Raw genomic sequence first — 27,995 nt, 5'->3', positions numbered from 1 at the left:
TCAGTGTGTAGTGGTTGTAGTGTGGAAATTATGTCTGCGCACTTGCTGCAGCTATAAGCAACTTGCAGTGTGGCTTCTTTATTAATATGCCATTTGTTTTCTTTAGTTAGTTATTCAATTAAATATAAAGAATCACTGAGATCAAGTTGTATTGTTTAGGAGACCTAAGCACAAAAAATGTGTGTGCTGTTATTGTAGACAAACTGCACAAAATTAACTGCACAAACATTGGTTTCTAGTTAAAGAAAGCAAATACAATAACTTGAATTCCAAGAGAAAATTTTGAATGTTTTATTACTCATTTCATTTTTAAGGAGAACAGTATTTAACATTTCACCTATCCAGAGAACGCCCTGTACTATAAATATAATAATGATAATTCATGTAGTCTGTTAAGGAACAGATGGGTTTGTTCTGTCTCAGGTCTGCCTTAAAACAACATGCACATGTGTATTATTTTCTGTGAGAAATCATATTCTACATACTGGCCCGGAAAAAATCCTTCCCTCCTCATGCAATTTCATTGTAAGAGATGGGAGGGACACGATTCTCTTTTGAAACATTCTCACTTGATTTGACTGAGACATTCAACATAGGGACATCCAGAATAGACAGGAGAAACATTAAAGCCTCAATAACTCTTATAACTATCTTAACAATATTTCATATAATTGTGTATGGAGCTAAACTACTGCACAGTTGTGCAAAGCCCACATGGATTCTGCATGGGGTGCCATCCTACCTGTTGCTGCATGCTGGCTAATGACAAGGAGGCCTATTAAATTAAAGGACAGGAGAGACAAGTGATCAATGCTTTTGCTGCATTCAAGTCAATAATAGAGCAAGCTGATGAGAGCAACTAAAAGGAATTCATCCATGCCAAACGGGTGTCTGGGATTAATAATAATGGGGTTTTCTTCCTTGATTGTGCTGTGTGTTAGCTGTGAGTAGGAAAAAAACAATCATTCAGTTATACATTTAATTAAATATGACCAAAATTAGTTAAACACTGCAGCATCCACCATAAATGTCCCATAAGTGGCGACACTGCATTGCCTCCCATCATATGTTAAGACGTGACTTCACGAAACGTTTAAATGATTGTCTCTACCTGTATTTATCAGTCATTTCCTTAAATAGGCTACATGTTAAACTGGAACAGACAGTAGGAGACAGACAGTAGCTTGTATTTACTTTTTTTCTGTATCACGTGAATGCAGCAAAGCGCGGTGGCAAATGACAGTTTCACCATAATGTGATTGACCAGCACGACTAACCACTCAGCACGGACCCGGCAACCTTCTTAGCCAATCACCAGAGACTGAGTGTTCTCTTGTCCAATCACATCAAAAAGGGGTGGGTTCTAATTTTGTTGTATCCCCGCGGCAGATGATGGAAGATGAATGAAGCGACAAGCTAGCAGTTAGCTAGCTGAAAACAATATCACAGCATATAAACTGGCGCTAATATGCCGAAACAGCGAATTTATCAATAATAAAGATATTTGAGAACTGTGTGGAGGACCTCCTTACCAGATTCGCATGCTTGGCACCTAAACTAAGCCGGACAGCCAGTTGGTCGAGGAGGTGTTGCTAATAACAAACGTTAGCATGTACAGTGAGGATCTACTTGGAGTGTATTCAAGATTGCAACTGTCTGAATCAAGGGGAAATACACCAACTCCTGAGGGTAAGTCATTCAGGTGGTGTCGTTTTAGATATGAGTGGAATTGGGTTGGCTTAGTCAATATGCGGTTTGATATACGGTAGAAAACGCTCAATGCTACATAGCTAAATGTTGGTTTAGCTAGTCCCTGTCAGCTGGTCCTGGTGCACTTTATTGTTTATTGTTGACAAAAACTAAACTTGTGGTACAGGAGTCTGTCGTAGATATTAAGGTTAAGAGCACGTCTGGTTTCTGCTGCTGCCTAAAACCAAGATAAACGTTCACCATGATATTATACTTGTATCCTTGCACAGTGTATCCCAGTTGCCTGTTTATGACGTGTAACTCATTTTGTTTCTCTCATACAGGCTGAGGCAGCTGTGCCACCATGTACCCGAGCTCTAACTTACCCATAAAGCCCAGCTGCAACAGCAGCAGCATCACTGAGCTGCTGGGCGCTCTCTGTGACTCCAGCCTGTCCGGGGTATCATGGAAGCGCCGTGCCCTTGGAGGACTCTCAAGAGAGGGTTTCTGCAGAGCTCTCAAGAGGTGTGCCTACGGTGTCCTGCTGTCCAAGCTATTTCAAGATGGCACCAAAGGGTCTGCCTCAGGACCGAGTGCCACAGCTAATACACCACCCAGAAACAAAGTCCTGATGATATGTTTTGACCTGCGGGTGTCAGGGTGCCGAGAGGAAGCGGAGAGGTTGGAGGAGCAGCTGGAGAGGCTGCCGGAAGGAGAATCATCCGGCCTGAAGGAAGTGGATGCGGTTCTAGAGCTCCTGGTGCACCTAGCTGGTTCAGCACCACCTCCACCTACTTCTTTCAGCAGGGACTACATGAGACGAGAGAGACCCGTGCTCCGAAGGCCCCAACCCTGGGGCTATCAGAGCGAGGAGCTGCAGAGGCTAGAGGCTCGTGCGTGGGGTCTAGTGTGTGGGGAGGAATGGGGGACTTTGGAGAGTTTGTGTGGATCTCAGAGGTTGATGGATGCCCCTCCGGGATCAGGACTGCTGGGTCTGAGGACAAAATCTGAATCAGAAGAAAGATTTGAGAGGGAGACCAGGATGACACTGTTTGGAGCACTGCAGCACACTCGCACCTCAGACATAGACATCAGACTGGACCTGCCTCCCGTGCCCAGTAATATTGATGTAACTGGGCTGACTATAAGGGTATGTGACTATGTATCAGTCTTGCTAATGTATATTTAGTCTAAGTTGATATGTCATCTGGCTAAGGTAGTTCATTATGACTGGCTAGTTCAATTTCACAAATGCTGGATTTAGGTATAAATGCCAGTGTTTTGCAACAGTATGATAAGGCTTGATTGTTGTTTGTGCAGGTCCCCTCTTTTTTAGACCAATCTGAGGATGAGGGATTCCAGTCATCTTCCAACCTGACCCCAGACTCTCAGTCAGAGCCCAGCTCTATTCCAGACTTTGATATATGGGAAGCTCTCCGCACATTTGAGCCTGGAAAGCGTCGCTGCTGGGAGTCTGTTGGCTGGTAAGAGTCACAATAGTCGCGCTGTTGAAAATGTGATCCTAAGCAAACATAATCATGTCAACCCACTATTCCAAACAAAATTTTAGCTCAATGTGGCTATCAAAAAACAGCCTCGGATTATTTTGTTTGTTTTGTCACATCAACAGTTGACATTATTGTTTGATAAACGACATTTGATTAATAAATAAGCAAAGTTTTTGAAAAGAAAATCTTTGTTGATTGACAAGGAAATGTGTAGTTTAATGTGAGAGCATAGAGGGCAGAAGAAGCAGTTTAGCAAGTCACAGATATGTTATTTCATATGTTCTCAGTTTTGCTCTCCCTCTCTGGAACACAACACAAATAAGTAAAATTTGATTGCTTAATTTTTCTTCAGCCCACCAGGAAAAAGGGAGTCTCTCTATCTAACAGAGGGAGGCAGGGAGGCCTTTGACCAACTCTATCGTCTGTGGGAGGGGGAGATGAGGGTGGTCAGTACCAGCACACCCTCTCCTCTTCTCCCGCTGCCCCTGGACTCTCAGACACAGCTGGTGTCCGACCTTCTCAATGTCTTGATCGGAGTGGCGTCCACGACCTTCCCTCTGAACCAGGTGCGTTTCAGTATCTTCTTTTATCAGTCTCTTAAATGCAATAAAATGCAACTGATGCCTTGTTTTAGGGGTCTGACAGACTGAAGTGATAAAAGCACTGTGACAGCAAACAATTAAGAAAGAAAGCGCAGAATCAATGGACAATCTGTGCATGTGTGATATAAACTAACCCAAGTGACCCATAAAAGGTTATTGCCTCAAAAACACAAAAAAGAAAAAAAATAAGACAAAGTGACAGTTTTGAGCACAAACTCAAACCAGTCGCCTGCCATGATGTATTAAATGTAGAGGAAGTATTTTAAAGTATTCCTAAGTATTCCTTTATTGTTTTGCATTAGGTGTTTCCAGAATATTGTATTTATTCACAACATAAATTGAATCCTCTTTTGTTTCCTCCCTCAGCCCTTTACGTGCTCCCTCTTACTAGCAGACTTTTATCATTAACATGCAGGCTGTAGAGAAAGACTCTACAGTACAAGTTAATCTTATACAATAATACAAAGGCAACTTCTGCAAAAGTTCTGTTGCGAGTGTCAGAGAGGTGTTTATTAAACTGAGAGGTAATCTTTGCGGCTGTGGTTTGTGGTAGCGTTGTGCCCGATTGCAAAATATTGTCTGTGTTATTGTAGTCGCCCCAGAAGAGTCATGTCTAGGAGCTTTGTATCCAGTTCTCATAAAACAACTGCGGGAAGGACAACATAACAAACACCTTATTATGTATCACGGTCTAATATAATAACACCGCACACCTTCAGAAATCACCATGGAGGTGACTCTCTGACAGCTTCAACAAAATTCAATATCACAAGCTTTGCAAAGACGGTCTTTGCTGCAGGGCTGTTTTATTGGATGTTATTAGACTGTAGAGTTGTTCATTGTATTTTCTCCACCATCTGTAAATATGTAATCTCCTTCACAGAGCATTCAGTTTGACGTCAGACCTGGTGTGTGCGTGTCAGGAGCCTCTCCAGAGAGTGTGTCTCGACTCCTGGGGGAGCTGGCCCAGTACGGCACCTACTACTTGAGGCTTAGCCGCTTTTCTCTGCAGAGTGCTGACAAAAAAGGCCTTGTGTTTCAGGTATGTTTCTGTGATCATCATTAATGCTGTTTGAGATGGCACATTTTACCCCTCTCTTCTCAACTCTGTATGCTGCAATGCTCAGTTGTTTTTACCATTCTTGAGGCCATCAGTGAAGTTTAATTGAGAACAGGCTATCCACCCCTCAAGGGACAATTTCAAACACAAGTACATAATTCATTTACACACATACAAAAAAATATAGTACAGATATGATGATGTAAGGAGTGTTAAACTGCAATGTGTAAGAATATGTTAAAATCAAAAATGAAGTAAAACCACATTGTTAATGACATTGTGTCAAAGACATCTATGTGTTGTGTAGTGGAGATATCTGCTGAAGTTAGCATGCTAACCAGCTAGCACCTGCCAAGGTTCCTGAGCTAGTGGTGTAAACAAGACCAACACTCCTCCAGTGCTCCGAGCTCCCAGTCTAGACCACTAGCTAACAGCAGTTCCAGTTGGCACTTACTGTCATCCCTCCACAGTGTATCCCAGTTTCATTACTTGATCAATTTAGTGATTAGTAATTTGGTCCATTTAAAAAACAGATACCACGTGATGCCAATGTTGTTACACTACTGGCTCACGAATCGTCTTGGAAGCAGGAATCAACTTTCAGAATTCTCACAGACATAGACATAGACGTTTTGGACCAAAAATTACAAAATCTTATCAGAAAGGTTTTTGTAGGGAAAAGAGATACTTTTATTCTGCACCTTTCTACAAGCTCTGTAGATGTTTAATTAAAAGAGAAAATACATAGTAATGTTACCAATGTAACTAGACAGGTCAAAATGTACATTTTAAATCTGTACACAAGGGAAGGTGAACATTTCAGTATATTCACATTTGCATGAATTTGATAAATACTGTTTTTCTTCCTAAGGCGTTTACAGGTGGTCTGCGAAAGTATCTGCACTACTACAGGGCTTGTGTTCTCAGCACTCCACCCACCCTCAGCCTGTTGACCATCGGCTTCCTCTTCCGCAAAGTGGGCCGCCAGCTAAGGTGAGGTCAAGCCTTTTTTTTTTTTTTTTTATGCTGGTGTCTTGTCGTTATTTTACACGTTAGACCTCACCTAGTCGACAGTACAGTTGTCCCCTGACAGAGAACCCTGATGCAAATATCAATGGATCAAAAAAAAAAATCTCTTCTCCCTTTTAATCTAAGGTACCTGTCAGAACTGTGCTGTGTAGACGGGCCTTTGGGTGCAGGCCAGGCTACCTTCCCTGTGGTGAGTGGTATTTAATCTGCGAACTGCAATATGTCATCCATCATGGCTGTGTTTAGCCTATCAGATTGGATGTCAGCTCAATGCAATGTGCCTCTCCTCAGGGTGTTAAACTGCTGTCCTACCTGTACAATGAAGCACAGAATAACTGCAGCAATGAAAACTATCCGGTCCTGCTGTCACTGCTGAAGAGCAGCTGTGAGCCTTATACACGGTCAGTCACACTATGCTCCTCATGAAGAGAGTTGTCTTCAAAACCAAGGATCTGATTTTACTTCATTGATATGCAGTACTTGTTATATTGATCTTTGCTCCGGCCACTGTCAGGACTGATTCTGACTGTTTTGACTTTGCTTCACTTAGATTTGTGTCAGACTGGGTCTATAGTGGCGTGTTTCGAGACGTTTATGGGGAATTCATGATCCAGGTCAATGAGGAGTATCTCAGTTTCAGAGGTGAGGTGACACGCACACACACTTGTGTTGTCGCATAAACACACTGGCTTCAGTTACCAGGATCTGAAAATGAAAAGCCTGCCAGACAGACAGGAAAAAAATAGATTTTATTACGGCCTTTATTGCCTAGTTGGATTCGTCCTTGTTTCTATAACGGATGTCATGATGTTATTGGATGATAATCAGGGGGAAACAGAGTCAGCTGCCACAGCTGTAGGGACCAGAGCCATCTCTGCTCAGTAAACCACAGGGACACACACAAATAGATAGTATTCCTTTTATTCTTCTCACTTAGTACACCACGCTGACAACAACAAAACATTTTCTGTAATAAATAATTTTTTTATTTCTTCTTATATTTCTTCTCTTGTAATTGCCCTTGACAAATCTGAACTAGCTGAATTCATTTTTTCTTGTCCAATTAAAGGCTTGGCTCTTTAAGGAGAGCACAGGAGGAAAGTTGAGACGGTAGGAGATGCTTCTAGCAGAGCAGATAAATATGGAGCCGTCTGTGCTCTACAGGAGCTGGATGACTTACGACTGAATAGATTTTTACAGTTTCAGCTCATTTCAGAAATTAATTTTGAGCTCTCCAACTAACAATATTTTTTTAAATCAATAACACTGCTCATTACTTCGTCAGTTTAGAGATTAATAATTTGGTCCATTTAAAAAAAAAAAAAAAAAATATGAAAGAGAAACATTATTTTCATCACATTATCAAAGAGTAAAAAGTCCTGGCTTTGTTTACTCAATAAAACAAAGGCCAAAACCATTAAGTGTTTCTGCATGTTTTTGTGAAAAGTGACAAACAAATAATTGGTTGTCAAAATGGATGACTAATCAATTACTAATTATTACTGTTATTACTAATTGATTAATTCTTCAGCTGTAGTTACAGTAATAAAACTGTGTCGAATTAACAGTCACTCCTTGAAAACTCTTAAGATTCTTTATATAGCTGAATATACTCAGGTAGAGCTGAAATGACTGATCAATAAGTCAAGTGACCAAAAATGGCAGCTGTTTTGACAAACTAAAAATCATTTATGTACTTTTTACAGTTAAAATGCTAAGAATTTGTCAGCATACATTTGTTGATTGTGAGCATTGGTTGCTTTTCGCCGTCATATGTTTTCTGAAGTTTTCAATTTGTCCTGAAAACAAATCTGCAAATTAATCGATCATGGAAATATTCATGGCTGCACAATTTTGGATTTTTAAGATTATTGGAAAGTGTTTTTCTGATTGCTGGTGCCGTTTTGGTACGTGCGGGCATTTTTTCCACCTAATGGCAGAAGCCATCAAGTCTCTACTGTTGTGGAAATAACATATTATTATTGTGACGGCCCACTGCAGATGCAGACGTACAGTGACTAAATTTTTTTAAAAAGAGCAGAACCGTTAAGTCAGCGGTTCTTTTTTTGTGTGTGCATCATCTTTATCTGCCTGTCTTAAAGACAGAAATGTTCATTTCCGGCTGATGCCAATGTTGCAGATGCCAAAAAATCTTTAACGGCTAATACCAAAGATGTGTCGATGTGATCGTACAACTGGTTAGTTGCAGCCCTATATTAGGGCATAGTACAATGATTGATGATTTCCTTTTCCCCAAACAAGTACACATTGGCCTCATTAAGACAGTACTCAATAAATATGGTTGTATAATAATCATTACAGCTTGTCCAAATATTGTATGTCATGCAACACCCCATTCAAGGTCAGACTATCACCTCGGCTTTGTCTAGCTAAGAGGTTCATTTGCTCATCGGCTACACCTCATCAACTCCTGCAGTGAACCTCTGCACTTCTCGCTCCTGCTTTTTGGAGGACACACAAATGTCATTGTTCTCCTCGAAGTCTGTCGGCCAGGGAAGCAATCAGCAGCTAAGCTTTCTTGGCAAGCCGCAGGCTTTCTGTAAAGAGCTCGGGAAGCTCAGTGCATTCATGTTCTCTTATGCTTTTTGCTTAGGATCACTGAGCTAAGCGCTAACAATTTCCAAGTGTTAATTCAAGCGGCCAGAGTTTTGCCATGCCCTGTAAGTCATACTAATAAGGAAAAGTTTTAGGCCAAGTGCAGGCTGAGTAATACTCCTCCACTATTGCATTTTGTACTTCAGTTGTGGGTGTGTTGTAGTTTTATCGAAGGCATAATGGACCTGTGTAACTACTCGGTCTGAACTGTAGAACGGCATGTAATAGGAGTCTTTGATTTTCTGCAGATAAACACTTCTGGGTCCAAGGCTACACTCTGATCTCAAAGGATGTGGAGGACTGTGTGCCCCTCTTCCTGAGACACATTGCCAATGACGTATACGTCTGTGGGAAGACCATCAACCTCCTCAAGATCTGCTGCCCGCAGGTTTTTGCACATTTCACACATTTATATATGCAGACGAGGGGATTTTATTCGGCTCAATGTTCTTGCTTGAATTATGTTCTTAATTTATTCAGTTCAAAGTGCCTGTTGTTTGAATAAATCATGGACATAAAATGTTAATCCTTAAGTTTACACTGCCACATTTGATGTTTACAGACATTCAGTGTACTGTATTGACTTTGAGATGCACAGATTGGCACTTGCATCCAACAAATCCACTCCACAATTATCTAGCTGCCACATAGATGATTGTACCCATTTGGAAATCCATACTGGCAAAAGGGGATTGGGACAAATAATCAATACTATGACATATAGGGACACATGCTCCAGTAAAACGTCATCACTACCCATTCATCAGCCTTGTGTCATATTCTCTTGTGGTATTGGGTCACAGGTGTTTTCAAAACATTTTGCAGACATTTGAACTCTGAACTCTTCTGCTCTCAATCACTTGGCTGCTTTATAGAAAAAATAAATAATGACATTTTTAGATGGATGTATATTTTCCTCTTTGACAGTGCTTTTGTGATATATATAGATTTGAAAAGGTTAGTGGAGCAACAGGAAAATCAACCTTTGAATTAAAAATGTCAACCATACACTCATGACAGTTTTTAAAATGTAGGTATTAATTTTTGTATAGATTTTTCAGTTTTTTCTCTATATTTTTCCGCGATAAATTGTTTAAGTCTATAGAACATCAGAAAATGGTTAAAAATGTCCATCACAGTTTCCCATAGATCCAAGGTGATATCACAAGTTTGCTTTTTGTTTTGACCAACCAGCAGTCAAAAACCTAAAAGCTATTCACTATAATATAATGTAAGGAAATATGTACATTTATCATATTTTAGCAGCAGGATTAAGCAAATGTTAGGTATTTTTGCTCGAAAAACTGTTCATATTGATTTTGAAAAAATGTAAATCAGTTAACCTAAATACATGTATTTACAAAATATGTAGATAAGCGATAAATTGTTAAAATCTAAAGGATATTCTTGCAGTCTTTTCACATAGAAATTGCCTGAATTCTCCTAGCGCTACTGCCTCAGGACCACCTGTATATTTGAGCTTAAGAGTTGTCTAAGTATATGAATGGACTCCACGCTTGACACAATGACAGTAAGCTTAGAAATTCAGACAAATTGAAAGCCTCAGTGAAGTGTTGGAAGTTTTTACTTGATCTAACTGTATTTAATCTCCTCTCCTGTCTGTGACTCACCCGCTGATTCTCCAGCGCATAATGTTTTTATAACTCGACCTGCCTGACCTGAACTGCAGGGCTCATGCTCCTGACTAATTGGTATCCTGTAACTACAGTGTTTCTCTCTATGCTAATTTCCGGCGATGTTGGGGTCTGCTATTCCTGGACAAACTGCAGGGTGGTGAAGAGCATGTGTGAAATTATGGATTGAAACACTGCTGGTGGAGAGATGGTAGCTAATGTGCTAATGAACTGCTTTCCAGTCAGTTCGTTGTAATTTATTATGATGAACAAGCCTATTTGTTCGTGTATCGCTATCCTCTACAGCTAATTGTACATTTTTTTGTTATTGGCATCATTATTAAACAATTTTGATAATTGATTCATTATCATTTTTCTTGCAGAAATGCCAGATAGTTGCTGATTCTAGCAGCTCAACAGTAACGTTGCTCTCCTTCCTGACTAGACCAATCAGTTAATCATGTAATCAACTGAAACTTTGGGATCCATGAAAAACACACACACACACGATGCCACCACATGCGGATTAAAACTTAAAACAACAAGCCTCCTTTAAAGTGCTAACTTTCTGTTAATTGTGTGTCAACAGCACTACATCTGCTGGTCGGAGCTGCCGGTGCCTCGCATTTCTGTCACCTTCTCCCTCGAGGAGGTGGAGGAGATCGAGAGGGACTGTGCTGTGTACCGCGGACGCCTCGAGAGGATTGCTAAGCACAGCGCCATGAGCAGGGAGGAGCAAGTACTGAGACATATTCGTGTTGTTTTTATGCATCTCAGCTATTTTCTTCTCATGTATGAGCATTTTTTAAAGGGTAACAGATTACATCCAGCTTCATCTGGAGCTGCAAAAGGCTCTAGACATGTGAACACAGTTTAATGTGTAAAATAGATAAAGTTATTCCTGTATAGTTTTCTTCCACAGTTATACATGACTAGTTAAAACATTTAAGAAAGACATACAAATATGAAGCAAATGTTGGTAAACATAGTAATCAACATGGTGTATTACTTTAATGAAGACACTGTTGCATCTCTGCTAGCTGACTTTAATGGATACTTAAAAATCCAGGGAAGCCTGACCATCAGTGAGGGAATGTAGACCTGCAGTAAAACAAGTTGTTACACAGATGCTGTCGCTAAAGACAGAGAGAGGAGTTTTTTTTTTCTCTTAACATTACATGATTCATGACGGTGACACTGCCCCTCAAGTACTGAGAATTTCAGCAGCGAGTCATTAAAATGATGCAGCTGAAGTCGGGGGGCCTGCACGCTGCTTGATTTAGTGTAACAGCCTGCTTCACACGGCCTGTATCGTGTGTGCTGCTGGCTGTGCTGACTGGCAGAGGAGGTGGGAGGAGAGGTGAGCTACAGGGCAGGCAGATAGATCTCTGTTAATGATGATTTCTTCTCTATCTATTGTAAGGCCCAGAGAGCAGAGCAGGCACGCCAGGAGCTGATCAATCAGGTCAGGGAGTCGGTTGCCCAAACCCTGGAGAGCATCCGTGGTAAGTGTGACGCTTAGACACCGACACTGAGAGTATAATTTTATACAGCACTTGATGTATATGCATACCCCCATCCTGCTAAGTATACTGCAAGAGTTTCTTTCAGCTCCATTCATTCCTCTCAGGAGAGCAGCAGAGACGCACAGGGGCAGCAGCAGTGAGGAATACTTTGTACAACTTCCAGTATTATGGGTTGTGAAATGTAATCATCGCTCGCACAGTTTAGCAAACTCCTCACATCATATATTACTTCAAAAGAAGTGCAGCAAAATCTTGGAAGTGTTGGGTCTGGCCTGACGCTGACACTCTTGCATAGGCATATTAGTGTGTGTTAGTGTGAGGCAGATGTCGATGCTGTTCTGGGTCTGTTCATGTGTGTAGCAGAGAGAGATGTTATGTAGTTCTTTATGCAGGGAGGTAAGCAGTTCATTGTTGTCTCTCTCAACTCCTGTAGGGCGCCAGGTGTCACAACGTCTGGCTGAGGAGGCCAAGAAGCGGGAGCGTTTTGTTGAGCTGAAACAGCACCTGGAGCAGGAGCAAGAGGTAGTGATGTGTGTGTGTGTGTGTGTGTGTGTGTGTGTGTGTCTGTTCAGAGGGTGAATGTAAACAGCAGCAACAAGATGGCGATGATAATGTGGTCAGCATCATAAACAGAGTCCACCTCTCCTCGTCCCGCTGTAGTCCTGCACTCTGTCGGCCTTGAACACAGTCCGACGCCGATTGCAACAGCTCAATCTGAGACACGGGTCTGAGTCCTATTTCGGTGACATCCTTTTCCTGCGACCACACATTAGCCCAGAGCAGCTTTAAACCAAGCTGGATTTGCATGACTTATTCCGACTCTCTTCCTCCCTGGGACGGTCCAGGTGGTCAGGTTGGATGGTTGAAAGACGCTGCTGCACATAGTCCAAAACACCGGCTTTGTTCTGTAAATGTTTCTGCTATTAAGCTGAAAAAAATAAGACGCCTTAAAAAGCGAAAAATGTAGTATAATACAGAGGAGCTACGAGTGACTGTATCTTCATGTGACACTGTTGCCATAGCATCAATGGTAAGGAAAGATTAAACCTGCAATTACTGATTTTTCTGCCACTTTGAGGCATAAGATGTGAACATAGAATCACCTTTTACGTTGTCATGGCAGGACCTGTGTTGTCTCTAATCATGAGGAAAATATCCAGTTCTTTATCTGCTAAATGGTCCACCCGGTCCACCAGCTAGTCCTTTACAGTGTCTGCCTGTTGTTTAGTGCTGAGAAGGTCGTGTTTTTAGAGTGGGCATTTATGAGGTTATGCAAGCAGTGAGAGTGTAGCCACAAAGATAGGCTTCAACTTGCTAAAACAATTGAAGGTGTAGAAGATCTGAAGATTTAGGTGATTATTCTCTGTAGGTTCATCATTACAAGTGACACCTCTCCCTTTTCCATTTCATAAATTGTTACTATAAAAATATGGATTAAAGCCAAAAGCAGAAACACATCTGTGGGATCAGAAATTAATGATTGGAAAAATGTTATGTAATAAATTCATACTCATACATTTCTCCAACAGATTTTGATGCCCATTTTAGAAGCTGAGAGCAATAATGCGTGTGTGGTTTGTTTTTGTGTGTGTGTTTGTTGTGTGGTTTGGCAACAGTGGCGAAGTTCAGCCAAGAAGAAGCAGGAGGACGATGACTTCAGCTTTGCCAGAGAGGTGAGGGACAGAGAGAAGAGACTACAAGCCCTGGAGGAGCAACTGGAGCAGAGAGCCAGGTCTGACTGTTTCTACAGCCCCCATTAGAGATGTTAATGTTTTATTGACGATTGATTATTCTCCGTTAAGATTTTATTTGATCTAGGATATATTAACTGACTATGTGTAAACATGATGGGACATCAATTCCATCTGTGTGGGGTATTTCAGCAGCTCGCACTGGGCCGAATTTCTGTGCAATTTGGATGACTGCAGGATGCCGCAGCATGAGCAGATGTGATCAGAATGTGTAATGTGAGCATAAATGGATTTTCAATTGATGGCTAGAAGTTGTTAGTTAGCTCGATGAGGTGCTGGAGGTCAGGGGTTACCAAAACTGTAGTAAGCACCCCTCTCTCACAGCTTTCTATCATGGTAGCTGACTGGTTAATATTCATGTCCTGCAGTTTTAATTGTTGCAAAGTTTCTAGATTCAAATAGCTTATTATATGGGATATTCCACGTGAGTTGCGAGGAAAAACATAGATTTCAGGAGTATTGATGATTCATCAAGTAAAAATTTAAATTCAGAGCCCTCACAGAGCCTGAAAAGAACATGTGTGCACACAGGAGCTTGACAGGCCATTTTATCCTAATCTCTTTTTTTGCAGTACGTTAAGGAATATTAGACTTTTTGGCTAAAATAACGTCAGCCCCCCCCCCCCACACACATTAAATGTGAAAATCAAGGCCTTGAAAGTTGGTGAAAATAGACATATTTTTAATGTATTTTTTTATGTTTTTATCTATCTGTCCGACTGTCTATCCATACGTCCTGTTCTTGTGTACCTGATATATCAAGCCTCAACTAATTTTTTTTACTTGTACTGTGTGTGTTACTGTGCTCTGACTAAACTGTAGGAAGGAGCTGATTGCTCAGTACAGCCGTCTGTCAGAGGAAGCAGCTCGCAGAGAGAGGCGGGCTATGTGGCGGGTGCAGAGAATGAGGCTTGAAGAAGCCCGGGTTCAGTTCTTCATGCATGACAGGCAGCAGACTGAGGTTCGTAAACACAGAAAATGCATAATGAGGACAAGGAAAAGATGATTAAGGAGACTGATATAATGGCAGGTATGGGAAGCAATTTTAAACAAAGCTCTCATGACTTTTCCAGGCAATACTCGAGAAATATCCTTTAGGCCAGCAGGGACCTCCTGTGGAAGTATTGCCATCTGTTTCCTCAGCACAACAGACTGCGCCACAATCAACACGAGTATGACAACATGCTTTTTTTTTGTCTCACATTAATCCTTATTTCTTCCCGCTAAATCATGCTTTTCCAGAGTGTGTGCAGCATCAACCTCACAAGTGTCTTCTCTTAACAGAAACCTCCCACTCAGGAGCCGTCTGATGAACAGCAGCCAGCAGACACTCAAGATGCAGATGCTGCACCTCCCCCACCTGACCCGTCTTCATCCAACTTTACAGTGGATCCTGTCCTCATCTCTGAGAACATTGACATCAATGATTTTCTCCCTAAATCTCCAAACCCTGACAGTCAGCAGGTGGACATGGCCCTACAGGATATCGGCTCTGACCTACCTGAAGTGTGTCCTACAGCACAACTAGTTGAATATGACTTCAGTGCCCCCTTTAGTCCACTTGAGGGTATAACTGGCCAAGCGTCAACCCAGCCCCGGCCTCGCTGGGGACCTGTGGTCCAGCCTGACTTGATCCAAAACCACCCTTCTTTTTCCCACATTCCCTTAGGAGAGAACATGTCTCAAATCCAGGAGGGTCTCCCCAGAGCGAGCCCCTTTGGCCAAGCCTCCAAATCCAGCTTTCCCATTGGCCAGTACACCCCAGAGGAGCCCCAATATACATTTAAACCAAGCGTGTATGGACATCCTTCTCAAGCCTCATTGCAGCTTGTAGATGGGGGTGGCTCAATGATGGACAACACACAGGCGGGAGTTGTATCTGTGACTGAACAGAAGACCGGAATGGTGAGTTTGGAAAGTAAAATGGAGGGAAATGAAGATGAAGGTAAATCTGTTGAGATAAGACAACAAGATCATTTGGTAGAGCAAAGTTGCAAGGACGATGATCACCAAAAAGTAGCGACCAACATTTCTGCAAGCATTCAAGACCACAGCTCAGATGTTCAAGATAAAGCTGGTGAAAAGGTTTCTTTGCCAGATATAAGCGCAGGTCTGAAAGGTGGTGAGCTGGTTTCAGATGAGGTTGCCCAACAGCCTTCACCTAGCATCCATGGCCATTCCTCTGATGCTCATATAAAGGTCGGACAGTTTGTACCAGAGGTAACGGCTCCTCTTCCATCCCCTAACGTCCACGGTCATGCCTCAGATTCACACATCAAGATCGGAGATCATGTTTCAGAAGTTGATGCCCCTCTACCCTTCTCTAACATTCACGGTCACTCATCTGATGCGCATATTAAAGTTGGCCAAAACGTGTCAGAATTTGTTGCTCCTTTTCCTACTCAAAATATCCACGGTCATGCTTCAGATGCACATATCAAAATTGGTGAGCATGTTTCTGATGTAGTTGCCCCTCTGCCCACTGCCAGTGTCCACGGTCACAGTTCAGATGCTCACATTAAAGTTGGAGAAAACATCTCGGATGTTGTTGCACAACTTCCCTCTCCCAGCATCCATGGTCACTCCTCGGATGCTAATATAAAAGTTGGCGAGTTTATGTCTAACATACCTGAAGAAAGACCTCGTTCTAGTAAATTCGGGCATTCCTCAGACTGCATCCTTCAAACAGGCTGTGTGGTGTCTGGATCTGAACCCGCCTTGTCTGCTTTACCTGGAAGCTCTTATGGTCACTCCTCAGACTCGACGTTGGGTATCGGATGTTTAGTTTCAGGAGATGAACCCAAACCTTCTCCTCTACCTGGCAGTGCCCATGGTCATTCATCAGACTCAAATTTAGGCGCCGGATGTCTTGTGTCCAAAACGGATCTTCTTCCATCCCCACTGCCTGGCAGCGCCTATGGCCACTCTTCTGATTCAACACTGGGGGTGGGCTGTGTGGTGTTGGGGACAGAGCCACAAGCTTCTGTACTACCAGGAAGTGCTTATGGCCACTCATCAGATTCTTCACTTGCAGTCGGGTGCGTGGTGAAGGACAAGGGCAGTGGAAATCAGCAGAGGGCGGAAGACAATGAAGATGGTAAAGGTAATGAATAATATAATATGACACACATTCTGCAATCACGAGACACACTCAACTGCCACTTAGTGAGCTCGAGGGAGAGTATAAGACTTTGAGATCTCTGATGCGATTGTAATCCAGATCAATAATCTTGCTCTCTTATTATGAATCTTATTTTTATTGCATTGAAACTCAAGAACTAAAGGAGATGATTTAAATTGACAAGTAGAAATGAAGAATACTTTTAATTAAGACTGAAGTGCATTTACCATTAAAGTGCCACTCTGGAAGACTTCAGTCCTGCAGTGATTAGTGGTAAGAGCAAACATGGTTAAAAACTCAAGGTCCCAGAATCCTGGCAGCCACAAAACACTGTTGTTGTTTTTATAGAGGAGTCAGGCAGTTATTGGCCTTTTTCCATCATTCTGTGAGCAACATTGATCTGATTTTATGCTGCACACAGCAAGAGTCTCTGAACAACAGAGCACAGTGAAAGGAGTTTGTTAGCTTGCTGAGAAGTTAGAGGTGTGCGGCCCGTCGCCTGCAGCTCTTCATCTAACAGATGGCTGTGGTCGCTCCTATTCGTTTCATTACTCCCTGCAATGTAACCTGATCTGCTGTCAGCGAATGCTAAAATGATCCTTTTGCATTTTGGATGAATGTTATTGTTAAGTGCTAAACTTACTGACAAGCACATTGCATTTCCTGTGACAAATAGTCCGCCCGTATTCTGTCAGTTAAATTATTTTAATGTGAAGCTTCGGCCGTTGGAAATGTTTGATTTGCCTTCACCGTGACTTAATATGTATTTTTTTTCTGGCAATGTTGCCACAGAAAACCGGTTTATAAAACTGCTCACATATAAGTATTGCAGCACTATCGTGAGTGGTCCGCAGGCTCAATCACCACTTTGCAAGTAGTTCTTAATAAATATATCTGTAAACCAAATGTGTAATTTCTCAGAAAGCTTGGATTATTGTTTATTTTCTCAGATGTGCAACACTGTGGATTTTGAATTCTGAGTTTCCATGCAAATCTCTGCTTTTTGGTCTTTTGAACCATTTTCCTCTGTAATTTCATCTACATTTATTTATTCCTATATCAAATGTAATTTTCTCTTTAATACCCAAAGTGTTGTCAGTGGCTTCATGCCTTAGATATTCAATATAATATCTCTCTTTAGCTTGTCTTCATGCTCACAGTTTCATAGAAAGCTTAGTGGGATATTCCCAGATACACTTTAGCTGTTTTGTTGAATTTATGTCATCTGACTCTCCCTTTGCATTGAAAGTCAAAAATTCATGGTTAGATATATGGAATTTATTTTGCTCTGGCCCATTTGTATCAAGTATTGTGCCAAAGAGACGTCACTGTGTCTGTTTAGGTAATTGTTTTACATCTCTCTTCAGGTTTTCAGTCGGACAGCCCTGGTGAGCAGCTGGCTGAGAGCATGGGGTCCTGGGCGGCGGCCTTTGGTGTGTCCCCTGGAGAAAAGTCTGAGCAGGAATACCTCTTAGCTTTGTCCGCTCAGTACCAGGTGGAACACTACGAAGACTGCTTCAACCTAATGGGTGAGTTGAAAACATATGAGTGTGCCAAGGAAACCATTAATCTTAGGCTATAGTTAATGTGCGGCCTGTTGAAATGGACAGTAGAGTCTGGGCCGTGATTAAACACATGATGGTGTCTAGCTTTGTTTAAACGAATTTAGAGAGTTGTTGATTTAAATTTTTTTACACTTACAAAATGTTCCTCATATGTTTTTCCACCCCTTTTATAATATATTATAATATTAGAAACACCTCTTTGTGACTCTGTTGTATTCAGATGTGATATACAAACGCCTCCAAAACGATCATACAGTTGAATAAACGCTGGACTGCGTGATTTTATCTAGGTGTATAAATAAACTAGCAAATGAGCATAATTTAGTTAAACCTTTGTATGCTCATTTCATAGCACAGTTGAAGTAAAATAAAACTGTATTGTATCAAAAATCAAACAAGCAAAAGTAAAATATTTGACTTAATATTGGATGTAAATTTAATAAAATGAAATTACCATTATCTCTCATAAAATCGATGCTCTTGCTTGACCTTTATCTGTCGTTATTTAACAGATGGCCCGAACAGGGACTGAATCCGATAATTCTGAGGCTGCTGCTGCCTTTACGTGTAGACAGAATTAGATAGAGACCAAACACTTGGGGCAAAAAAAACAAAGCCTAAGCCTTTCTTTTATCAACAGAAGAAGTTGTAGCCTACAGTAAAAATCTAGTAAAAAGAAAAAAAAAAGAAATGACTTTTTTCTTGAATTTTTTTAGCCTGTTTACTCCCTGGTGTCTCTGAACTAACTTAATAAGAAATGAAACATCTTTTGAAATACTCCACAACATCATGTCAAATTGCAGAGAAATGGAAATTATACACCTTGCAGCAGTGGAGCTTACTTCATGTAAATTACAACATGTTCAGGAGTGATTCACTCTCAGAGGCTGTTTAATATTTACTCCCTCAGCAGGCACAGAGGTTGCATAAAAAGCAGCGATATTTCATGAGGGTATTTAGTCTGGTGCATGTTTGGGTGGGATGCATCATGGCTCGTTGAAGCAATATCTTGTCTTTTTCACCCGCGTGTGTTGTTCAGTCATGCTGCCATTATTTATGCCAGCTTCCAGGGTCTGCATGAAATCAATCAGAATCTCCTCAGCCGAATACATTTTCCACATCACTGATCAAAGTCAGGAGAGCTCATTATTTAGGAAATGTTGCTATCAGTGTAGAGGGTGGACTAAATAACTGTAACAGCTTACAATGTAGTGCTATTTAATGAATCACCCTGCAGTAAATACTAGCTGTTGTGAATCCTTTATCTTTTGTTTATGTTGAGATTGTGTCAGAGAGGATTTGATCAATTTTCAGAGGTCATTTTAACAGCTTACAGTTATTATCCATTAACCTATTATTCTGTCATCATTTTGGTAGTATACATTTTCGAGAATGGTAAAAAGCCGAAGTTCACATTTTCAAATATTTTCTTGATGTCAGACTATGAGTAACTAAAAAAAAGAGCATTAACAGCCGATATCAACATTTTAGAAAGTGGAAAAGAGAAGTTTTGACATTTTTATATAAATGGTTAAATATTTAATTTGCATCATTTATTGTCGCCAATATGTGGATATTTATTTGACATCAGTTTCTTTTTCATTCGACTCTGCATGCCCCTTCTTTGCACTGTTAAAAATAAGAGTTTTCAAAAGTGATGTTTATTCAACAGCATGTCTGTCATCTCCCTTGCACACAGCTTCGTCCCCTGAGTGTCAGCTGCTGAAGCAGGTAACTCGGGGCCCCTGGGGCCTTCCCATGGACCCGACGCTCCGCAGAGCCACAGACACCACTGCTGTCCAACTCAGTGAGATGGTTTCTCTGCCAGTTCTGATAAAACACTCTGTCACTGCCCCGCTCATCACACAGTAAGTGTCTGACTGAAAGGAAGCTGCAGGGAGAAATGGTGTGTTTAGTGTGAGATTGGAATAAAAATAACACTTGCAGGCACACTGCAGGTTGTTCTATACGAGTATAAGTTTTGAAGATCAAATGTTCAAGAGAAATCCAGAAGTGCAGTTTTGACTGATATCGTGCCATTTCTCAGCTTCTTCAGGCCACTTGAACTGCACTTGAGTGCACATTTTGCTCTTGAGGAATAATTTAAATACTTATTACCATCCATCTTTGTGGGATCCTTTTTTCTGTTTGAAATTCCATCAGAGCTCCAGACAAGCCTGTCAGTCTTCACCTACAATGTTTCTGCACACTATGCAGTTTAGCCTTTGTGTGCAAAGAAATGGCTTTCTCATCCCTTTTTCTGCACACAGAGGGGGGGTGCAGTATATTTAGTGTTGGAATTCGTAGTTCTAAATTTTTATTAACTCATTTTAATCCGATGCTTAGACGATGCAGGGGTGTTTGCCAGAGGTTTTTCTACTCTATTTTTATCTCTCTATTTCCCTGCTGACTTTTCAGTTAAAGAAAACTGTCCCTAAATCCCACTGTTATATAAAGGTGAATTGCTTAGGAATAAGTCAAACTAATGGGACTGAGGAAGTCATCCAAAGAGTGAAAAAACACCTGTATATTCCCCGAGCTTTCTCCAGAGCTGACGTCTATCATCCCCTGCATTAAATTTGCAAGTCAGCAACATTTTCCCCAAGTCAAAACTTTTCTCTCCTAACCTTGGTCAATGTCTCTTCCGCCTCCCATCCCCAGTGTGTCTTTGGTGAACAAGGCGGTGGTGGACTATTTCTTTGTGGAGTTGGGGGTGGAGAGACACTTCGAGGCACTGCGCCACTTCTTGCTGATGGAGGACGGCGAATTTGCACAGTCCCTCAGTGATCTGCTCTTTGAGAAGGTGAGGCCCTTTAAGTAGTGTTGCTGTCATCTCCATGCACATTCAACAAAAGGTTCTTTAGAGCCTTTTTGGATTCTAGGATAAGAGAGCGCAAGAAGACCAAATGATCTGACCTCACTGTCAAAGCAATACATTTCAAACTTTCTATTACCTTCTTTTAACTTGTGAAATCTGAGAGCATGTTTTTATCTTTAAACTACTAAGTACATGCTTAGTAACAGGCTAGGGCCTGGACACACCATGCTGACAGTTGTCTGCCAGCCAGTGTGAAAGAGGTCACTCTGATTGGCTGTTCAGCTTAGCCAAGTCACCAGCTGTGTTTTGGTGTCGGTTTAGTGTTTCTATGCCCATAAGTTTGGCGTCCACAAGCGTTGGCCATCATTTATAAATGTATGCACTATAGGTGGAGCACAGTCTTCTAAAGGAAGTTGCATGACTCTTGTGTGAGGGTTCATATACCCTCCTGCATCCTGGAGCCAGTGTGTATTGCAGTTATATCACATATAGCTTCTCAAAAAGGAATCGCTGCCATGAAATGTACTACAAACAAAGCTGAGAATTTGGAAAGCTGCTTTAATCAATCGTCTTTATTGTAATAATGGATTCAATGTAATGTGAAAGGGTTTGCTTATGGTGACAAACCCACAGAGGATTGTTAGCCGGCCCTGCGCCTCCCTTCAGCATAAAAGCTTTCCATCTCTTTTTAAAGTTATCGTCAACAACAGCTTTTTCTAAGCAAGAAATCGTCCCAAAAACTGACTATACCCAAGTGACTGACAGGCGGACAAAGTTGATGACTAGCTGGTAAATAGATCGGCGCGTTTAGCAGCTAAGCAGCCATTTATTTCCCGTAGGAGTCTGTGGAGAAGATGGAGCATAAGAGTGAATATTGGTCTTGTCATGTTTGTGGACACAAACAGCCTCCAAATGACAGCCCTGGAGGCAGCGGAAACAAGTTGTGAACATTGACATACCATCACCATTTACACATTTGCGTATTTACGCATCCAGCAGTTACGAAGAAACATCATTTATTTTGAGTCGTGTTTCTACCCATTTGATGAATTCAAGTCCAATATTCACTCTTTTTCCTCTGTTATTGGTCTCTTATCAAATCTCAAGGGAAATAACTGGTTGTGTTGCTGCTATAAGTGGCGCTATGTTTACCAGCTAGCTGTTAACTGTGTCTGTCTGCTGTTTGGTGCTGAGCAGGAACAGCTGCTTACTTCCGCCAAAAACCACAAATTTATAGCAATGAAAGTGAACCAAATCAGTGAAGTAGTAGTATGTTGGTATGATAGAAACGGCAATAATTGATGCTGAAAACTTTCATATCTGACATTTCTGTCGGCCTGTTTTACAGCACGTAATGCTGCCAAATTCCATGACTGCTTATGTCAAGCCCAAGCTTCCTGGCGTGGAAGCGCAGTCTGTGCCAACACCTTGGTGCTGTTCTGCAGAAACATTCATGTACGTCTGTCTCTTGAGGCGCGTGAGACAGAAGGTTTTTGTCCCAGCCGAACACTCCAGCAGCTGATTTCACTGATTAGCACACCTTCAACCGGAAAGCAAACTAATTATTGTATTCAGCTACCCGTAGTGTTTGTTTGGAGTGAAAACCTTGATGGCAAACAACAGGTGTGGAGGTACGGGTAGCTATCCGTGTTTGATCTTTTGTGTGTTGATCTAACCGATGTCTCCTCTGCTTAGCTGGGCAGCGGCCAGACTCCCGGCGAGCTGCTGACCCCCCTGGTGCTGAACTCCATCCTCAGCAAGGCCCTGCAGTACAGCTTACATGGGGACACCCCGCTGGCTGGCAACTTCACCTTCGCCCTGCGCTTCCTCCCAGAGACCTTCCATCCACACGCCCCCGATTCCCTCAACTGTCTGGAGCTGCGCTACAAGGTGAGGCGGTGTGAGTGAGTAACGGTGTGTGTACGCTTGTGTGGGTGTGCTTGTCCTCAGCGTGAGTGGCAGCTTCAATGTGACAACCCGTCATGTTTTGACAAACTGCTCGGGGTGTGGAAAATTAGCTTATCATGCACTTAAATGATTGAGGCTCGCAGATTGATTGGAGCCGGGATGACATGCGTGGTGACTAATGCTGCACATATTGTCCTCTGCTCTTGTTCTTTATTCTTCACGCTATCGCTGTCATGACTGTTGGCTCTCCTGCCTGATGCCCCTCCCTCCCCCTCTCTCCCCATCTTTATCACACTTCACTCTTTCACTCTTTTTCTCTTTATACATTCTTCTCCCCCATTCTACTTCTGCCTCTCTCACACCCTGTCTTCCCTTCACGATCCTCTCACCTCCTTTATCAACGTCTCTGCACTCACACCTTTCTCCTTCCGTCTTCCCATCCGTCACTCTCCCTTTACCTGTTTTTCGTTCCACTTTCTTTTTGCTTCCTTTCACACTCACACCTTTATACACTATTTTCTCTACCCACCCCCGCTCCACCGGTGTCTCTTTGGCTACTCGTCATCTCCCAGGTGGACTGGCCGTTGAACATCATCATCACGGACAGCTGCATGAACAAGTACAACCGCCTGTTCTCGTTCCTGTTGCAGCTCAAACACATGGTGTGGAGCCTCCGAGAGGTCTGGTTCCACCTCAAGCGGACAGGTGAGACGGCGTGAGCTTTTGATCCAGGCCGGGCTCAGACTCCTCCTCTGAGAGAAAAGAGTTAAGATTCTTCCTGTTGTGCTTCGGCTGTTTATAAAATATTCATCGAGGGGGATGCTGTGATTCCTTTATGTTTTATTAATACAAAGCACATCTCGTACCAGTGGGATTGTTGTAAAACAGTGTGCTTCACTGGGTAAGATAGTATTGATCAGTGAGAGCTTGTGCACAGACTACATAAACAGATACCCTGAAGGGGAAAAAACAAAGAATCAAGTTATTGAAGGCATATAAACTTCAGCGATTATAACCTTAATATTACTGATCACCAGAGGAAAATGTGAATTATTTCTTAATATGGCGCTGACTACATTTTTGAGCACTGATAGGATAGGAAAGAAAATTTTAACACAGTTACTTAACGTCTGTATCATAAAAATGGCTTTAATTAACAGTTGTTTTTAGGAGTTTATTTGAATCAATTTTTTTGCCTAAAACTAAAATAAAGATGAATCTCTGTCAGTCAAGTTCCCAAAGTGTGTTCAAACAGCCAACTTACAGACACGAAAGCATCCAAAGGTATTGATTTTACACTGATACGATGCAGAAAAGAAGCAGATCTTCACATTTCAAAGTCTGTAACTATCAAATGTTTCAGTCCATACAACACTGATCATGTCTCTTTTCCCCTCAGCGCTGGTAAAAGGAGCCGGCCGCTCTGTGCAGTTCCGTCAGCTGCAGCTGTACAGACACGAGATGCAGCATTTTGTCAAGGTGATCCAGGGGTACATCGCCAACCAGATCCTGCAAGTGTCCTGGAGCGAGTTCACAGCCAAGCTGGCCACTGCCAGCGACCTGGACGCTATCCACCGCACACATGCAGACTACCTCAACAGAGCCATCTTCAGGTGAGCACTGGAACTGCATATGTGCACATAACGGTATTTGTTCCAATATAATGCTTGCTGTTGTCTGTTATAATCACAAATTAGTGGATGTATGATTTTTTGCTTTAATATATTGTCATGTAGAACTTTCTAGAACAAGACTTAAATGTTCTCTCCTCCTCTTAAATGTAACATTTTAAACTTTTAAGCATTTAGAGTGATCATGGCTACATGTATTAATTGTGATCGGTGCCTAGACTGCACGCCATGTGAGATGAGGCATGGGCAACCTCGCAAACCTAAAGATTGTATGCATGTGTCACAGTTCTCCACATTAGCGTGATTTACTACAATGATTTTAGATTAATATTTTGCCCCCAGCCATATAGTTAATTGTTGCTGCCTGAATTAATTAGGAAACATATGCCTTTTGCAGTAGTAAAGATATATCTTCATCTCTTGAATTAATGATCTAATGATCTAACACATGCAGATGAGATACAGATCTTTTAGGTGTGCGCTCCTGTTTTCCTTATCTCAAAAATAGTTCACGGTTCGTCAATCCAATAGTCATGATGCAAACTCTATTAAGCTGTCTGTGTCAACCATGAAATAACTGATTCACATTAAATACAGTTTCTCCTTCAACAAGATTCACTGTTGCTGCTATCATTTACATTTATTGAGTCACGGTGGGCTGCAGAGTCGGATTAAGTGCCAGAGCATCACTTGCCTCATGTTAATATAGTTTAAAATTATTCCAATGTGGAGCTGCAGTGTGTGGATGATGAGTCAATTATTTGACTGAAAGAAATGATTAGTTTTTCAAGCAAAAATGCCAAATATTTGATGGTTTACGCACTCAAATGCTCGATTATTTGTGGGGAATGAACTGTTGATTGATAAAAACAAGACATTTAATGATTTCACCTTGCGCTTTACAATATTTTGATGGGCATTTTTCAGTTTTTCAGCAATCGCAGTACTTGCAAGTAATGAGGAGTGCCGATTTTAAATCTGGGAAAAGAAAGCACAGCTATCAGATCTCTAATCAATACTGGCACATATGTTGAGATTTGGTATCGGTACATATCAGTACATTTTATATATTTGACTTTTTGACAGTTGTAAATCAAGCATCATTAATATGTCTGCTTGGTTTGTTTGCTTATTTGGTCTATAAAACATATGAAAGGAAATGATAAAATTACAATAATGTACATTAAAGAAGGTGTAAAAAAAACAAACATTTGTGACCGTAAAATTGAAAATCAAGACAATAATCATCAGTTTGAGCCCCAATGAGAACAGTTTTGTTGGGATCCTGGACCCTTAAATACAGAAAGGTTCATATTCAGTGTTGTTACAGGTGTTCTGTAGAGTGTTTGTATAGTTTAATAGAGACGGCAAAAACAGAATTTAAACTGTCAAGATTTCAGGGCTACAAAATCACAAAATGAGGACAATTTTTCAGGAAGTGAAATGATTTCCTCAGGCTCTGTACAGGCACAGCATGTTGAAGTGGAACCCTCTGCACCCATAATTTCATATAAAATTAATTCAACCTCCTCCTCGCAAGTTAATTAAAATTCCAGCAGGATTTGAAGCTAACTTTTGAACCCGATGAATGATTTAATCTCATTAGGGGAGGATGTCAGTATCACACTTCCCTGTGTAAAACTTCAACATGTTGAAAAGTCATTGCAAAGTTCCCTGTCATGTTTCATAAACTTTGCACTCTCTGGCCTCCCCAGGGGTCTGCTTACAGAGAAAGCGGCTCCAGTCATGAACATCATCCACAGCATCTTCAGCCTCATCCTCAAGTTTCGAGCCCAGCTAATCGCTCAGCCCTGGGAGAGCCAGCAGGGGGAGGCAGTGCACCCCAGCTTCATTGCCATGCAGCAGTCATACAACACCTTCAAGTATTACTCCCACTTTCTTTTCAAAGGTAAGGACAGAACATCAGATCAGATTTTAATTAATATTTACCCTGTTTATTTGTCTTATTTCACCTACATTTAATCAAAAACTTTAAGTTGTTCTGATCCTGTCTTACTTTTTCATTATTGAAAATGTTTTTATTGAGAAGTTAATAAAAATGATTCTCGGTTTAATAATTATAAAGCAAAAGGACGTGTTGTGAAAGTGTGAAAGCACCCGCTCTATATACAATAGAGTAAGTGGAAAAAAAGGAATAGTAACAACAGTAATGAAAAGGATGAAAGGTGGGGAGCAAAGGCACATAATGCTGTGAAATGGTAGAACACTAAAATGTAGATTAGCTTCTAATTTCAAGCTGTAAGGTACTTAATTAAGGGTTGCCAAATTCTATCAAGCTGAGGGGAATTTGTTTCTCAAAGCATGTCAAATCTTCTCTAAATGTAAGGGATTAATTAAGTCATCCAGTGACATTTAAATCATGGAAGAGGCGTTTTCTTTGCACTTACTGTTGCGAGAGTTTTCACTGTACTGTAATTAAGAAATTAGACAGAAGTTTCTGATCTGAAGTCGGGTTCATTGTTGTTTTAGATTATTGAATTAAATCGGGTGCAGCTTGTTTGAACTTGTCTGTGTGGTAGTCCCTGTTTGTGTAATTAATGATAGATCATTAGATAATGAGTGTGGAACATTTTTCATTTAATCGGTATGGTTTTTAGTGCTACATCACTCATATAGCTTCATAAAGTCTAAGTTTAAAAACAAGGGTCACATTTTTAAGCTATTATTAAAACAGTATTGACATGCCCATATGTGATAGTGCTCTGTAGGCAGAACTTTACTTCAGAAGTGGCCGATGGCTGTGCAGCCTTCGCCTGTCACATGGAGATGTGTATTTATGATTTATGTATTGATTTAGGTATTTGATCATTACAGCAGTTTTAAAAATGTTTCAGTGTACACGTGAGTGTTAAAAAAAGGACCTTTCCATAAAGTGTTTGGGAGAATACAGGATTAACAATGCAGAAATAATCAGAGCTGTTTTTGGTAATCAGAGGTAATTAAGTGGTTCATGTTTCCTGTTTCTTCTCTCAGTGGTGACCAAGCTGGTGAACAGAGGCTACCAGCCTCATCTGGAGGATTTCCTCCTTCGCATAAACTTCAACAACTACTACAAAGACTCCTGAGCTGTCCTGCTGCTTTGTATGCATTTTGCGCATGAGTATGAGTGCTTGGCACAAGCAAATACGATAATTACCCAATGCACCACAGTGTACCATTTGTGTTTACACCTTTAGAATCTCCTCTGTGTTTTATATGGCAGATAATTACACACATGTAATAAATGAAGTTCTAAAATGCATTTAAAAACCCACTTGTACTTTATAGGTTATTTACATTCAGGCTAGTTTAGGCAATCATTTTGAACGACGTGTTTATAAGCTTGTGGAATGGCTTCACGTCTGAAAGTGTACGCTGCCAAAGTTTGCAACTGAGATAAAGCAAGATGTCTGCTGTAAAGCCGCTCATGCTCAGGTGTGCCTCCAGCTGTCTAGATTCTAAGTGCATTTAAGTTAAATGACAATTATATGTAAATACAAATGCTTTGTTTAATAAATGTTTTATTCTCTCTGGCAA

The 27,995-nt window shown here is 41.2% G+C and overlaps 1 protein-coding gene across 1 annotated transcript; it reads left to right on the top strand.

Moving 5' to 3' along the window:
- The first annotated feature begins 1,364 nt into the window (after positions 1-1,364).
- On the top strand, positions 1,365-27,995 carry tubgcp6 (tubulin, gamma complex associated protein 6). Its single transcript, XM_037106331.1, has 25 exons — positions 1,365-1,689; positions 2,034-2,839; positions 3,010-3,173; positions 3,550-3,763; positions 4,683-4,841; positions 5,731-5,852; positions 6,015-6,078; positions 6,180-6,289; positions 6,439-6,530; positions 8,753-8,892; positions 10,728-10,877; positions 11,562-11,643; positions 12,098-12,186; positions 13,281-13,396; positions 14,238-14,376; positions 14,489-14,587; positions 14,700-16,518; positions 17,904-18,065; positions 19,801-19,969; positions 20,763-20,904; positions 22,615-22,809; positions 23,400-23,532; positions 24,227-24,440; positions 26,174-26,367; positions 27,453-27,995. The coding sequence occupies exons 2-25, from the start codon at positions 2,054-2,056 to the stop codon at positions 27,542-27,544; spliced, it is 5,646 nt and encodes a 1,881-aa protein (XP_036962226.1). The 5' UTR covers positions 1,365-1,689; positions 2,034-2,053; the 3' UTR covers positions 27,545-27,995.

Source organism: Acanthopagrus latus, chromosome 8, assembly GCF_904848185.1.
Source record: "Acanthopagrus latus isolate v.2019 chromosome 8, fAcaLat1.1, whole genome shotgun sequence".
In the NCBI taxonomy this organism is placed as follows: Eukaryota; Metazoa; Chordata; class Actinopteri; order Spariformes; family Sparidae; genus Acanthopagrus; species Acanthopagrus latus.
The sequence above is the reverse complement of the archived record's forward strand: the minus strand, read 5'-3'. Positions and strand labels throughout refer to the sequence as shown.

What these genes read in the sequence shown, in the direction of transcription:
- tubgcp6 (XM_037106331.1), top strand. Translation starts at nt 2,054, where the DNA reads ATGTACCCGAGCTCTAACTTACCCATAAAGCCCAGCTGCAACAGCAGC. An exon ending in AACCCTGGAGAGCATCCGTG is followed by an intron (nt 11,644 to 12,097) that starts GTAAGTGTGACG and finishes CAACTCCTGTAG; the next exon opens with GGCGCCAGGTGTCACAACGT. An exon ending in AGACAATGAAGATGGTAAAG is followed by an intron (nt 16,519 to 17,903) that starts GTAATGAATAAT and finishes ATCTCTCTTCAG; the next exon opens with GTTTTCAGTCGGACAGCCCT.